Below are 15,416 nucleotides of genomic sequence, written 5' to 3' on the forward strand. Positions count from 1 at the left end.
GGAGTGCAATGGAATATTATCCATTTGCCTGGATGAGTGCAGCTCCAACAACTCTCATGAAGCTTGACCCTATCCAGGATAAAACAGCCCGCTTGACTGTTTTCATTCCCAATACCTCTGATGCACAGTGGCAGCCTTGTGTATCATCTACAAGATGAACTGCAGCAACCTGCTAAGGCTCCTTCGACAGCACCTTCCAAACCTGTGACCTCTACCACCTAGATGTACAAAAGCAGCAGATGCATGGGGACACCACCGCCACCAAGTTACCACAATGCCACATATCATTCTGATTCAGAACGATAACACCGGTCCTTCACTGTGGCTGGGTCAAAGTTCTGCGACTCCCTTCCAAGCAGCACCTTAGGGGTACTGACACCTCATGGACTGCATCGGTTCAAGAAGGCAGCTCACCACCACCTTCTCGAGGGCAGTTAGAGATGGGCAATAAATGCTGGGCTACAAGCAACCCGTGTAAGAATAAAAACAATTGTTGTCAAATCAGCTGAGTATTTCTGGCATTTTTTGTTTTCATTTAAGATCCTAAAGCTTTTTTTAAACTGTTTAAGTCTAAACAAAGTATTGTATTCACCATCATTAAATTGCAGATAATTTTGTCATTTTTATCGTCTCAATTCAACAGTACAAGAAGGTTGTATTTGCAGTTCTTCAAAATAGATGAGGGAATGTGGTGAGCAATGCCCATGGTCTTGTGTGTAAAACGTTATGGTAAGCTGGCAACTGTACTATTGCTCCATAATATGCCACGTATTAAGCTGCAGGTTTTAGTTCACTGGCAATACAGGTTATGTCTTCTCTTGGCTCTCGTTCTAAACTCCAAGAAACAGTGTATGATCATTGGAGCAATAGAAATATTACACGAGCAATATTTAAATGAACCCTTCAGGGCTTGTGAGGTAAATGTATCATCTCAAATACAACATGGTCAATACATGATTAAGCAACTGAATGCTCAGCCATTGCATTAATCTCATGAACATAAACTTGGTGGATTTGGGTGTTATTTGTAACACTGCGGGGTCCGGTGCAAGTGATCCGGGGGGGGGGGGGGGGGGGGGGGCGGCGTTGAAACGGACGAGGATGGCGGTGGCGGGGGGGATGCACTGACCCTCCTCTGTCGGTGTTATTGGGGAGGGCAGGGGTGTCTTTACTATCACTTAAGAGATTGGGTTGGCCATTGAATACAGCACCCTGACCTCCGTGAAGCCGGGCTTGCTGGCGTGTTTCGGCCCCGCCCTCCTCACTGCTCTTGCAAATCACGCCACCCTCCAAAGCAAATGGACTAAGTAAGGGAAGATCATGATGGGAACTGTGCTGGAACAGTTGGCATGATTTGCACTGATGTTCTTGCCCTAAATGGTAAGTAGTAATTTTTTAGGAGAATTCCACCCACTGTTTCACAGCAATCAGCAATGAATAGAATGCAAATAATCTTTAAATTGGGTATGGTATTAACAGGATAGTGCAACATGAAAAGTTGCTAATTTTACAACTACAATTATACATTGAAATGAAATTATGGTCAACGTTATACTTAGAAGAATTTCTTTGGTCAAACGCCCAATATCATTTTGGACTTACTATTCCTACATTTTTCCCTGGCAAACCAAAGAAATTCAAACCACAAATTAACCATCTGTTCACTCAAATTCACGCATCAGATCCAAAAGAAGAACTGAACAGTTCAGCTAAAACCACAGCCTGCACAATTGTTTAGCTCATTCCCAAGCGTGCCAGAATGATTACCTCAACAAATAACGGGTGATTCTCTGAAACAGTGTGCACGCCTTGTGAAGGAGTACGGAACAGATCTGTGTTGTACAGTTCCATGTTCAAAGTTGCATTCTTGATTTGTGTCAGAGAAGGGACACGAGAACGGGAAGGCATTTCAGATTTCTTGCTGGGTGTGAAGTAGGTACAGTTAAACTGAAACAAAAAGGAAATTACTCCTGAAATATCCATACAAGCTGGCATCAACAATTAAACCATTTCTACAAATTCTAGTACACCACAAACTCTGAGGTAATTTGGCAACAAATGAAATATGATTCAAATAATTAACTTTGAAAATCCCACAAAATTATGACTGCCACAACTTCTTTAATACCCTAGGCTGAGAAAATTAAACACTTCTCATCACTATTCAGGAAACCCTGTGCATGTCATTGCAAAGGTAGCATCATAGTGGGCAGCATTTTAAGGTCAGGATCCTGACATCAAAGGCATCCTGGATTGTTTACACCCCCCCTCCCCCCCCCACCACCCCCCCCCCCCCCCCCCCCCCCCTCCCCACCACCCAACTCCACTCACCTCTTTGCCTCCTGTGGGGATGCTGCCTCCTTGCAATCAACATCTGATAATTGACCTTCATTGGCCTTTAAGTTACCTTAAGTAATTATCCACTACATATTGAGGCGATGATCCTGCTCAATTTTTCCTCTAACTGCACAAATTAAGAAAATCCACTTGGGTGTCTACCTATGGGACTGCACCCCAGGATGAATAATTTCCAAAAAGCTAAATAATAACCGTGATACAGTTACGTTTGTAATAAATTATTCACAAGCGACAGTTTGCAAATAATTATACAACTTCATGCTGCAGTTCGAAGGTATGGAAATGGCCTTTTTAACATGAAAATGGCTTATTGTCACGAGTAGGCTTCAAATGAAGTTACTGTGAAAAGCCCCTAGTCGCCACATTCTGGCGCCTGTTCGGGGAGGCTGGTACGGGAATTGAACTATGCTGCTGGCCTGCCTTGGTCTGCTTTCAAAGCCAGTGATTTACATTAACATGCAGTCAATGGGAAAGGGGAAATAATTAACCTATTAGGTTTTATTATTTCGATTCTTCATCAATATTATTTATGCTGGTAATGTCAGCTTAAAACTAAAAACATCACACTCACTCTGCTTATAAACAGGGGCTGTCTGAAGTTAGAAAACAGTTTATGGCCAGCAGGTGTAGGGTTAATGGTATTATCAATTCTTATTTGGAGGAATGTGAATTTGAGAAGGCAGTTGTCCTTGCAAATATGCACATTTCTATGACCTCTAACCTGTACTGCTTGCACAAAATACTTCAGAATGTAAATAAAAAATACGTTAGACATTAAACAGCGTACCAGAACAGTTTTCGGTCTGTTTCCAATTGGGTCATCACCATCACCCGGGAAACCGTTGTCTCCAGACTCTTCATTATCACCATACCATCCACTTCCTTCAACAGGGTACTCTAGCTCAATCACAATCTGTCAGAGAAAATTCAATGGTTCGGAGAAATCATTTGGCATTGTTGATCTCCCAAAGCATTGTTCATAATCAACAAGTAAAGAAAATATTTTTTTCCCCTATAATCTGTTACAATTTAATTTGTACACACTCTGTTCTAGCGTCTCGGACGATTACATCTGCAGGAAGTGTAGCCAATTGCAGCTCCTCACAGGCCACATAGATCGGTTGGAGCAGCAGTTGGATGCACTTAGGAGCATGCAGGTGGCGGAAAAAACCATAGACAGGAGGTTTAGAGATGTGATCACACCCATAGTTCAGGCAGATAGATGGGTGATCGCGATAAGGAGCAGGCAGTCAGTGCAGGAATTCCCTGTGGCTGTTTCCCTCTCTAATAGGTATACCGTTTTGGATACTGTTAGGTGTGGGTGGGGGGGAATTGGCTTACCAGAGGAAAACAATAACAGCAGCCAGAGCAGTGGCACCCTGGCTGGCTCTGTTGTTCAGCAGAGAGGATCAAAGCGCAGAACAACAATAGGTATAGAGGACTCTATAGTCAGGAGCACAGACAGACACTTCTGCGGACATGAAAGAGACTCCAGATGGTATGTTGCCCCCCTGGTGCCAGGGTCAAGTATGTCTCTGAATGGGCACAGAGCATTCTGAAGGGGGAGGGGGTAAGGCAGAAGTCATGGTACACATTGGTACCAATGACATAGGTAGAAAGAGGGATGAGATCTTGCATCAAGAATTCAGAGAGTTACGTAGTGGACTAAAAAACAGGACCTCTCGGTTTGCAATCTCTGGATTTCCCCCAGTGCCACGTGTTAACAAGAAGAGAAATAAGAGAATAGCGCAGATTAATATGTGGCACAAGAGGTGGTGCAGGAGGGAGGGTTTTAGATTCCTGGATCACTGGGACCATTTCTGGGGAAGATGGGACCTGGACATGTGGGACGGTCTACATCTGAACCAGAGAGGGACCTTGCTGGCAGGTTTTCTAGTGCTGTTGGGAGGTGTTTAAACTAATTCTGCAGGGAGGGGGAATGGAGATTAGCAGATTAGGGACATAGCATGACACAGAAGAGCAATCAAGTCAAAGGGAATAGAGCGGTAGTAAGTTTCAATGGAGTAAGACAAGGCTGGATGGCCTCCACTTTAATGCCAGGAGTATAAAATAAAAAGGATGAGTTAAGGGCGAGGATTGGCACGTGATATAGCAGCCATGATGGAAATAAAATGAAATGAAAATCGCTGGTCACAAGTAGGCTTCAAATGAAGTTACTGTGAAAAGCCCCTGGTCGCCACATTCCGGCGCCTGTTCGGGGAGGCTGGTACGGGAATTGAACCGTGCTGCTGGCCTGCCTTGGTCTGCTTTAAAATCCAGCTGTTTAGCCCTGTGCTAAACCAGCCCCAGACGTGGTTGAGGGAGGGGCAGGATTGGCAGCTCAACATCCCGGGATATAGAATTTCAGGTGAGACAGAGGAAGAGGTGAAAGAGGAAGAGGCATTGCATTATTATTTAAGGAGTCAGTTATTGGGATAAGGAGACATCAAATTAAGCTTTGTGGGTTGAGGTTAGGAACAAAAAAGGGACATCCACGTTGCTAGGTGTTTATTATACATCCCAAGATAGTCAGCGGTAAATTGAGGAGCAAATATGTGCGCAATTCGCAGAGGTGTGTAAAAATAATAATAGGGTAATTATATTAGGTGATTTCAACTTTCTCAACATTAACTGGAATGGTCACTGTGTTAAGGGTTCAGATGGAGTGGAGTTCTTTAAATGTATACAGGAGAACTTCTTAGCTCAATATGTAGAGGGTCCAACAAGGGACGGTACAGTGCTGGACCTAATTCTGGGGAATGAAGCCGGACAGGTGGTTGATGTGATGGTGGGGGAGCATTTTGGTGATAGTGACTACAACATGGTACAATTTAAGTTTGTTATGGACAAAGAAATGGACAGGTTGCAAAAAAGGTAGTGGATTTGGGGAGTGCGGAATTTAGTAAATAAGGCAGGATCTGGCTAAGGTAGACTGGAAAGAGTAACTTGTGGAGAAATCTACAGAAGAGCAGTGGGGGGCATTCAAAAAGGAAATGGGGAGTGTATAGGCCTAACATGTTCCCTCTAGGGTAATTGGAAGGAAAAACAAGCCCAGAGAACCATGGATGACCAGTACATTCAGGATACAATGAGAAGGAAAAGAGAGGCTTTCAGTAAATACAAGGGAAGCAAATCAACATTGTGGAGTACAGAAAGTGCAGGATAGAGTTTAAGAAAAGAATTAGGAAAGCTAAGAGGGGATATGAGAAAGCTCTGGTTGGTGAAAGTAGGGAAAATCCCAAGATATTCCAATGGGAAGAGGATAACCAGGGAGAGTACGGCCCATTAGGGACCAACAGGAAAATCTGTGAAAATCTGCCAGAGGACATTGGTAGGATGTTGAACAAATACTTCATGTTTATCTTCTCCCAAGAGAATGAGGAGGTAGGAACAGAACTCGGGGAGAGAGACTATGAGGTTCTTGAGCAAATTGTCATGCTAGGTGACAAGGTATTGGAGCTGTTGGCGGGCTCAAAAGTGAACAAACCTCCAGGTCCAGATGTATCGAGTCCCAGGCTGCTGTGGGAAGTGAGGGAGGAGATTGTGGGGGCTTTGACCCAAAGTTATAATTCCTCTCTGGCCTCAGGGGAGATGCCAGAGGACTGGAGAAGAGTTAATATGGTCCCATTATTTAAGACGGGTTGTAGAGATAAACCAGCGAACTAAAGACCAGTGAGTCTCACGTCAGTGGTAGGGAAACTATTGGAGAAAATTCTGAAGGAGAGAATCTATCTCCACTTGGAGAGGCAAGGTTTGGTCAGGAATAGTCATCAAGGCTTTGCCAGAGGGAGGTCATGCCTGACAAATTAGATTGAATTTTTTAAAACATGTAAGCAGGTGTGTAGATGAAGGTAGTTAATTTGATGTAGTTTACATGGATTTCAGCAAAGCCTTTGACAAGGTCCCACATGGGAGACTTATAAGGAAGGCAAATGAACATGGGATACAGGGTAACTTGATAAGGTGATTTCAAATTGGCTTAGCTGTAGGAGACAGAGGGTGATGAGAGATGGCTGCTTTAGTGACTGGAAGCCAGCCCAGTGGGGTACCACAGGGACCTGTGCTGGGTCCCCTATTGTTTGTCATTTATATAAGCAACATAGATGACTATATCGGGGGTAGGATCAATAAGTTTACGGATGACACAAAGATTGGCCGGGTGGTGAACAGTGAGGTTGAGTGTCTTGGGTTACAGGAAGATATAGACAGCATGGTCAAATGGGCAGATAAGTGACTGATGGAATTTAACTCTGAAAAATGTGAGGTGATACACTTTGGAAGGAGTAATGTGACAAGGAAGTATTCAATGAATGGCCTGACACTTGGAAGTTCTGAGGAATAAAAGGACCTTGGGAGTGTTTGTAAATAGATCTCTGAAGGCAGAAGGGCAGATTAATAGGGTGGTGAAAAAGACATATGGGACACTTCCCTTTCTCAATCGAGGCATAGATTACAAAAGTAGGGAAGTCATGTTGGAGTTGTATAGAACTTTGGTGAGGCCACAGCTGGAGTACTGTGTGCAATTCTGGTCGCCACATTATAGGAAGGTTGTGATTGCACTGGAGGGGGTGCAGAGGAGATTCACCAGAATGTTGCCTGGGATGGGATAAGGAGACATCAAATTAAGCTTTGTGGGTTGAGGTTAGGAACAAAAAAGGGACATCCACGTTGCTAGGTGTTTATTATACATCCCAAGATAGTCAGCGGTAAATTGAAGCTTTTCTGCAATGCCTGGGAGGGTTGTAGAGGTGGATTGCCTCACATCCTTTACAAAGTTAAGAAGAGTGGTTGGATAGACTTGTGTTATTTTCGCTGGAGCAGAGAAGGTTGAGGGGCTACCTGATTGAGGTGTACAAGATTGAGGGGCATCGACATGGTGGATAGGGAGCAACTGTTTCCCTTCTTTGAAGGTTCAGTTACGAGGAGACACAAGTTCAAGGTCAGGGGCAGGAGGTTTTGGGGAGATTTGAGGAAACTCTTTTCTACCCAGAGGTGGCGAGGGTCTGGAATGCAATGCCTGGGAGGGTGGTAGAGGTGGATTGCCTCACATCCTTTACCTGGATGAACACTTGGCATGCTATAACATCCAAAGCTATGGGCCAAATGCTAGCAAATGGGATTAGGTGAGTAGGTCAGGTGTATTTCATGCATCAGTACAGACTTTATGGGCCAAAGGGCCTCTTCTGCACTGTGTGATTCTGCTCTTCCAATACATTGCTACTACTTATTTCACAATCTATTCAACTGTCCATTAGTGGTCACTCTGTCATTGTGCCCCTGCTATCTGTAACCTGTGCCATCAAATTTTTTTGCCTGGTCAACTCCTTAAATCCTTTTGCCTGGTCAACTCCTTAAATCCTTACTTTATGACAGCATCTTTTGTTTCTCTCCCAGTTTTTCTTTATATCCTTTTATGCCTCCATTCTGTGCCCATTGATTTATGAAAAGTATTGAGATGCAACTTTACGTGCAGAATGCTGTAAAAGTGATTGTTTTTCACTCTTTTCTGTTTGGATTTTACTTCTCTCCCTATAGACCTCTAATTCTTTCTTTCATCTTCTCTGCAACCATTTGTCTCTAATTCTTTTACAATATGCCTGTTATTCTCTTTCTAAGCGGAGCAGGAGCTGGAAAGAAATAAAATATCTTTACCACGTAACATAGTAAGCTTTTGTCACGAGAAAAGCATTAGTTCATCTCGGCAACCATTCAAATTTCTCATCGGGTTCCTACTATGATTACAGAATTAACAGCCCTGGATCCTGATCCTAACAAAAATTGATCATTTCTTTTCATAAAAATAATAGGTAGAGAGAAAATTAGCCAGTGGAGAGCGGAGATAATAATTCTGAAACTACACTTTGGGAGATAAAATCCAACATTTCAATTTTTCTTAGGTGCATTATTGTATTTTAAATATTGATTATGATTCTTCTAATAACTTCTATGTAGCTAATCATTTGTAAAATAAAGTAAAGTCACTTTTTAAAATAGAAGAATGATCTTTTCCCAGATATTGGACATTTTTTAAATCTTTCGTGGAAGCTAATAAATACCCATTGGTAGACAATCCGAAGGACAAGATGAGAAATTAATTAAGCTTCAGTCATCTGGAACAAATTTAAAAAGGAGCAGTATCCATTGTTTTGCTTACCGAGTTCAAATAAATGGTGGAACCATCTGCAGCAGAGTATTTAGTTGTCTCACAGCTTGTGAGTGAAGACTCCAAAATGTAATGTGTAGCGTTTTCCTCTGCTTTGCATTTTGGATCCAGTAGAGAAACCTGTGTTACTGCAGTTGCATCGGTCTAAAGAAAAGGTCACAAACCATATTAAAAATACACAATATTCTTACAGTGTACCGAGGATGTGATAACATCTTCCCCCTCTGAGTAAACATGTCCATGTTGCGAATATAGTCCAATGCTTTTGCATTAGTGCTTTACACCCATCAATTAACACATTTTTGATTTTTATAATATTGGCAGTTCGAGTCGAGTGTTGCGGTTTAGAACATAGAACATTACAGCGCAGTACAGGCCCTTCGGCCCTCAATGTTGCGCCGACCTGTGAAACCACTCTAAAGCCCATCTACACTATTCCCTTATCATCCATATGTCTATTCAATGACCATTTGAATGCCCTTAGTGTTGGCGAGTCCACTACTGTTGCAGCCAGGGCATTCCACGCCCTTACTACTCTCTGAGTAAAGAACCTACCTCTGACATCTGTCCTATATCTGGTTTGATGGGACTGCAGGAAAAAACTGATATTACTGGTATTGCAGGCAGCAAATTCTGGAACAACCCCCCCCCCCCCCCCCCCCGCTCCCCTCCCCCAGGCATTAAATTTTTCCAGCCACAAGTAAGACTGAATGGCAAATGGCACAGCAAATGTGTTCTTTCACATTTTTATGATAAAAACATTGAGTGATTCTTCCCCAAACTAACGTTTTCCTTTGAGACAGAGGCTGAAAATCAAAATCACATTTTCCTTTTAAATAAAGATACAGTAGATTTGAAAAACAACAAAGAATGACTAAAAGGGGTAAACATTAGAGCACAAAAGAAAACTAGCTAGAAATATAAAAACAGATAGTAAGATTTGCTATAGATATTTTTAAAAGTCAAAAACGTGAATGCTGGTCCTATAGAAAGTGGGCGCGGTTTAACGGATAAAAGTCCCGTCGTGGATGGGTTTAGCGGGGAAACGCTGGGAACCACCCCGCTATCGAACGAGACTGTTATTCTCATGGGCCTCGGCGGGAACCTTCATTTTCTGCAACCCCGGACTCCCCAACCTACCTCATAAGGGCAGGGCACCGCTAGGCCCGATCCCTGATGCAGGCAAAATGTCACCATGGCACTGCCAGAGTGCCAGCTTGGCAGTGTCATCTGGACACCCTGGCAGTGCCAGGCTGGCACCCAGGTGGCACTGCCAGGGTGCCACCCTTCCCTTGGCCGACTACACGGGAGCCTTCGATCACCTGGGAGATTCCCCCAAGTGCCGTTTCGCCTTGTCCCCGTTTGTGGAGACCAGTGCTAACTGGCACCCGGCTGGGGTCACCTCAGCGAGGCCGTTAGATCCTAAAGGCTGGTAAGCTCTGGCAGAGATACATACACGTGCAAATTTAGGTCCCACACATTGTGGGTGGGATCCAGATGGCGATCTCGCGAGCCTTGGGGAACTGGGTAAATCTCAGGGCAGGGGGGAGGGGGCCTGTAGCGAGATTTACCAGCCGTGTCATGTCCCGAGTTGTGCGCGACGTGGCCATTGAATCGCACCCAGTGAGTTTGGGGACTTAAAATGGAAAATAAGGAGTTTGCAAATGAACTGAACAGGTATAAACACAGAGATAGTTGATAACGTTGGTTTTAATTTTACAAAGTTCCCTAAGATTCCCTTAGATCGGAAAATCGTAAATGCAACTCCTTTATTGAAGAAGACAGGAAGCAGAAAACCATAGGCCAGTTCACTTAACATCAATCAAAGGGAAAATGTTAGAAGCTTTTATTAAAGATATTATACCAGGGCACTTAAGCAGGAAAGTAAGTTGTGAAGAGGACATAAGGAAGCTACAAAAAATATAGATAAGTCACGTGAGAAATGGTATACAATGTGGGAATATGAGAAAATGTCCATTTTGGCAATAAGAATAAAAAAGAAGCATATTATCTAAATGGCGAGAGATTTCACAGCTCTGAGGTTCAGAGGGATCTGGCCATCCTAGTGCTTGAATCACAAAAGGTTAGCATGCATGTGCAGCGAGTAATTAGCAAAGCTAACAGAATGTCATTGTTTAGAGTGAGGGGAACTGAATACAAAAGTAGAGAGATTGTGCTTGGGGAGACCACATAAGGAATAGTGGGTACAATATTGGTCGCCTCGGGTGTAAAGGTGTTGGAAGCAGTTCAGAGAAGGTTTACAAGGCTAGTACCTTAAATGGGCAGGTTGTCTTATGAAAAAAGGTTGAGCAGGCTTATGCTTGTATCTGCTGGAGTTTAGAAGAATAAGATCTGGAGGGGTCTTGACAGAGTGGACGGGGGAAATCTAGAACAAGGGGGTCACTGTTTCAAAATAAATAGAGTTTCCCATCGGAGATTGGGAGAGGTTTTTTCTCAGCAGGTCATGAGTATTTGGAACGTTCTTCCTCAAAAGACAACGGAAGCAGAGTCTTTAAATATTTTTAAGGCAGAACTAGATAGATTCTTGATGAACAAGGGGATGAAAGGTTATTGTGTGTGGGTGGGAATGTGGAGTTCAGATTACAATCAGATCAGCCATGATCTTATTGAATTGTGCATCAAGCTCGAGCGGCTGACTGACCTACTCCTTCCTGCTGCTAATTCGTATGTATCAATTTTTAAAATGTCACGGGGAGAAGCATTAATTCTTTCAAGGTGCATACTCAACCATAGCGTTTTATTGAAGAGTGCTAATGTTATTCTTGGTTGTGTTAACTTTTGATTAAAGGAACTCTTTTGTGCAAACACATAACTCGGTGTTTAGCCAGCAAGGAACAAAGTTTGATTCTTAACTGTATAGGACAGCCAAAGAACATGCCCACTGGGTTTTGAAATCTTGTATGACACTGTAAATGTGAAATGACAAACACTTCACAAATTATCATGGCAGGAAAAGCATGCAATGGATTTAAACAAACCTGCAAACTGCTCTTTTCAATTGAAGCTATCATTCTTTCGCTCTCACATTGAACAGACAGGGCCACATTGTCAATGGTCTGAATCTCTTCTGGTTCAGATAATCCATTCCTCATCAGTCTTTCAAATGTACTATCCTGGGATCTCTGAGGCAGCTTGTGAGCTGTGTCCACCCTGTCATAATCTTCCGGGTTCAAGGGAAACGGAAAGCGAAAGACATCTGGTAATCCAGGAAATGCCTGATCAGATGACTGCGGCTCTCTCAGAATTGAAAATCCTGTTGTAAGAAATGATTCAACCTCCTCTTCTTCAGCTATGGCGGAAAGAAAAACAAGTCAATAAATAATCTTGACTTCTTCTAAATTCAAAGTTTCAAAACCGGTTTTCATTTTCGAGATCTAATTTACTGCAAAATTATAACTATAATAAACCTGCATCTTCTTATTTCACTCAGAGCACCCTAGAATATCAAATGTTTCAATAAAGAATGATCTGAGTGAAATAAGATTTAACTCATTTGACTGTTTTGAAAGGACTGTGTGCCGATTTTCAAATAGCTAGCAGTACTGCTACATAATAAATAACGATTCTGAACAGTTGGAACATAGCACTATTGTACTATTTAATATCATAGTATGAAACAGTAACAGTAATATTACTGTGCTATTACAATGCATTTTATAATGCAAAAATGCAATCTGAACAATACAGGCATTGTCCAATATTTCTTGTAGACTGGAATGAACTTATGTGGGTGTACATCATATATGTAGATTGAAAATTTGACATTTTAAATGATTTAAAATCATAATTCAGTCTACATTAACCCATTCACCATTCAAACCTTTTACAGTACCTGCCTAAGAAAAGAGCATGAGATGGTCCAGCTTGAGAATTTTTCCATGAATGGCATCAATGATGCCTTGAGCAACATATTAGCTTTCTTCCCCAGATAGCTTGACCAAGTTGACAGACTCATTGCCAGGAAAATGCCAATGTCTATGAGTCAATCACACAGGATCCAAATAGGACTTCCAGCAAAATATCACAGAGTGAAGCTGGAGCAGGGCAGAGCATTGGAGCTGTGAGTATAAAGAAAAACTTGCCTTGGAGATTCATGGCTGAGGTGAATGTATAATGGCAGCCATTCACCACTGTATTGCATTGTACTATGTTGTTGTCCTTGTGGGCTCCACCTATGGACCATTGTATGTATTACACCGCATTGTATCATGTTGTTGCCCTTGTGGGCTCCACCTATGGACCATTGTATGTATTACACCGCATTGTATCATGTTGGTGCCCTTGTGGGCTCCACCCCTTTGAGGGAGGTATATAGAGCTGCTGCCCTGCAGGCGGCTCTCAATGCATAGCATTCGCAGGCAGGCACAGTTCTAGCTGATTAAAGCCACAGTTCACTTCAACTCTCCATCTCGTGTGAATTGATGGTCGCATCAATTTAATGAGCTACAACATCGCGATGGAAGCAGCCCTCAAACCTGACCGACTGGAACTCGACCCACAGGCCGCTGAAGCCAAAGGGATATTTTCGCACTGGCTCCGATGTTTCGAGGCCTACCTCGCCGCCTCCTCCTCGCCCTCCATCACCGACGAACAGAAGCTGAGCCTCCTCCACACCCGGGTGACCCATCGAATCTCCATGCAAATCGAGAAAGCGACCACATACGCAGACACAGTCGCAATCCTGAAACGGCAATACGTGAGGCCGGTGAACGAACTAGCCACCTCCCTAGAAGTAGCGTTTCAGAGCCTCAACGCTTTCCCTTTCGACCATGCGAGCCCCTCGTGAACACCCGACCAGAGCATGCCCCAGGCCTGTGCCGCGCGGCTGCCCGCCCAACCCGGGGGGCCACCCTGCTATTTCTGCGGCCAGCACCAGCACCCCAGGCAGCGTTGCCCGGCTCGGAACGCGAACTGTAGCGACTGCGCTCCCCTATCTCTGCTTTCCTCTTCTGTTGGGACTGGACTTCCAGTCCAACCTCAGGAGCCTGACCCTAAAGTTCGGCTGCCCCTACCCCCTCTCACCGTTTGTAGTCTCGCGACCCTGAAGGTCGACCCTCCCCCGCTCTTCGCAAATCTCACCGTCGACTGTAAGCCCATCGCCACCAAAAGCAGGCGGTACAGTATCCAGGACAGGACTTTTATCAAGTCTGAGGTCCAGTGGCTCTTGCGGGAAGGGATCATCGAGGTCAGTAATAACTCCTGGAGAGACCAGGTGGTGGTTATCAGGACCGGGGAGAAGAACTGGATTGTTGTAAACTACAGCCAAACCATAAATCGCTACACGCACCTCGATGCGTACCCCTTCACCTGGATAGCGGACATGGTGAATCAGATTGCACATTACCGGGTGTTCTCCACGGTAGATCTGAAGTTTGCATACCACCAGCTCCCAATCCGCCCGGAGGACCGCCACTACACGGCCTTTGAGGCAGACGGTCGCCTCTTCCCCTTACTCCGGGTCTCCTTCGGCGTCACCAACGGGGTCTCGGTCTTCCAAAGAACGATGGCGAGTTGTGGACCAGTAGGGGCTGTGGGCCACATTTCCGTACTTGGACAACGTCACCATCTGCGGCCACGACCAGCAGGACCACGACGCCAACCTTCAGAAGTTTCTCCAAACCTCCCAAGCCTTCAACCTCACTTATAACAAGGAGAAATGCGTTTTCCGCACGACCCGACTAGCCATCCTTGGCTATGTTGTGAAAAGCGGAGTCCTAGGGCCCGACCCCAACCGCATGCGCCCCCCTCCCCGCAGCTCCCCATCCCCCACTGCCCCAAGGCCTTAAAAAGATGCCTCGGGTTGTTTTCCTATTATGCCCAGTGGGTCCCCAACTATGCGGACAAGCCCGCCCACTGATCAAAGCTACCACCTTCCCATTGGCGACTGAGACCCACCAGGCCTTCAGCCGCATCAAGGCAGATATTGCCAAAGCCACAATGTGCATGGTGGACGAGTCCATCTCCTTCCAGGTGGAGAGCGACGTGTCAGAGGTCGCCCTCGCCGCTACCCTTAATCAGGCAGGCAGGCCCATAGCCTTTTTCTCCCGAACCCTAAACGCCTCCGAGATTCGACACTCCTCAGTGAAAATGAAGCTCAAGCCATCGTGGAAGCTGTACGGCATTGGAGGCACTACCTCGCTGGTAGCAGGTTTACCCTCGTCACCAACCAACAGTCGGTAGCCTTCATGTTCGACAACACACAGCGGGGCAAGGTCAAGAACGATAAAACCTTGAGGTGGAGGATCAAACTATAATTACGATATTGTGTATCGTCCTGGGAAGCTCTATGAGCCCCCAGATGCCCTGTCCCACGGCACATGTGCCAGCGCGCAAGGTAACCGCTTCCCGGCCATCCACAACGACCTCTGTCACCCAGGGGTCACCCGACTTTTCCACTACAGCAAGGCTCGCAACCTGCCCTACTCCACCGAGGAGGTCAGGGCCATGACCAGGGACTGCCAAATCTGCGCGGAGCACTTCTATCGACCGGATAAGGCCCACCTGGTGAAGGCATCCCGGCCCTTCGAGCACCTCAGTATCGATTTCAAAGGGCCTCTCTCCTCTACCAACCGCAACGCGTATTTTCTCAGCGTCGTTGAGGAGTACTCTCGTTTCCCCTTTGCAATCCCTTGCCCTGACATGACCGTGGCCACCGTGATTAAAGCCCTACATAGTATCTTCACCGTCAGTACCTGCCTCGAGCAGGACTACCAGTTACAACCCCCGGGGAAACGGACAGGTGGAGTGGGAGAACGCGACGGCATGGAAGGCCGTCCTCCTGGCCCTACGGTCTAGGAATCTCCCAGTTTCCCACTGGCAGGAGGTCCTCCCAAACGTGCTCCAATCCATTAGGTCACTTCTTTGCACAGCCACG

General features: G+C 45.1%; 1 protein-coding gene across 3 annotated transcripts in view; it reads right to left on the reverse strand.

The window, feature by feature from the left end:
- tgfbr3 (transforming growth factor, beta receptor III) overlaps nt 1-15,416 on the reverse strand; it is a 207,375-nt gene that overhangs the window by 29,372 nt on the left and 162,587 nt on the right. For all 3 annotated transcript variants that reach the window (XM_038793815.1, XM_038793814.1, XM_038793816.1), the window contains exons 9-12: nt 11,521-11,831; nt 8,513-8,665; nt 3,146-3,271; nt 1,768-1,947 (exon numbers count right to left, since the gene is read on the reverse strand). In XM_038793815.1, the coding sequence (XP_038649743.1) occupies nt 1,768-1,947; nt 3,146-3,271; nt 8,513-8,665; nt 11,521-11,831 (770 nt within the window). The remainder of the gene's footprint in view (nt 1-1,767; nt 1,948-3,145; nt 3,272-8,512; nt 8,666-11,520; nt 11,832-15,416) is intronic.

The sequence above is a fragment of the Scyliorhinus canicula genome, chromosome 4 (assembly GCF_902713615.1).
Source record: "Scyliorhinus canicula chromosome 4, sScyCan1.1, whole genome shotgun sequence".
In the NCBI taxonomy this organism is placed as follows: domain Eukaryota; kingdom Metazoa; phylum Chordata; class Chondrichthyes; order Carcharhiniformes; family Scyliorhinidae; genus Scyliorhinus; species Scyliorhinus canicula.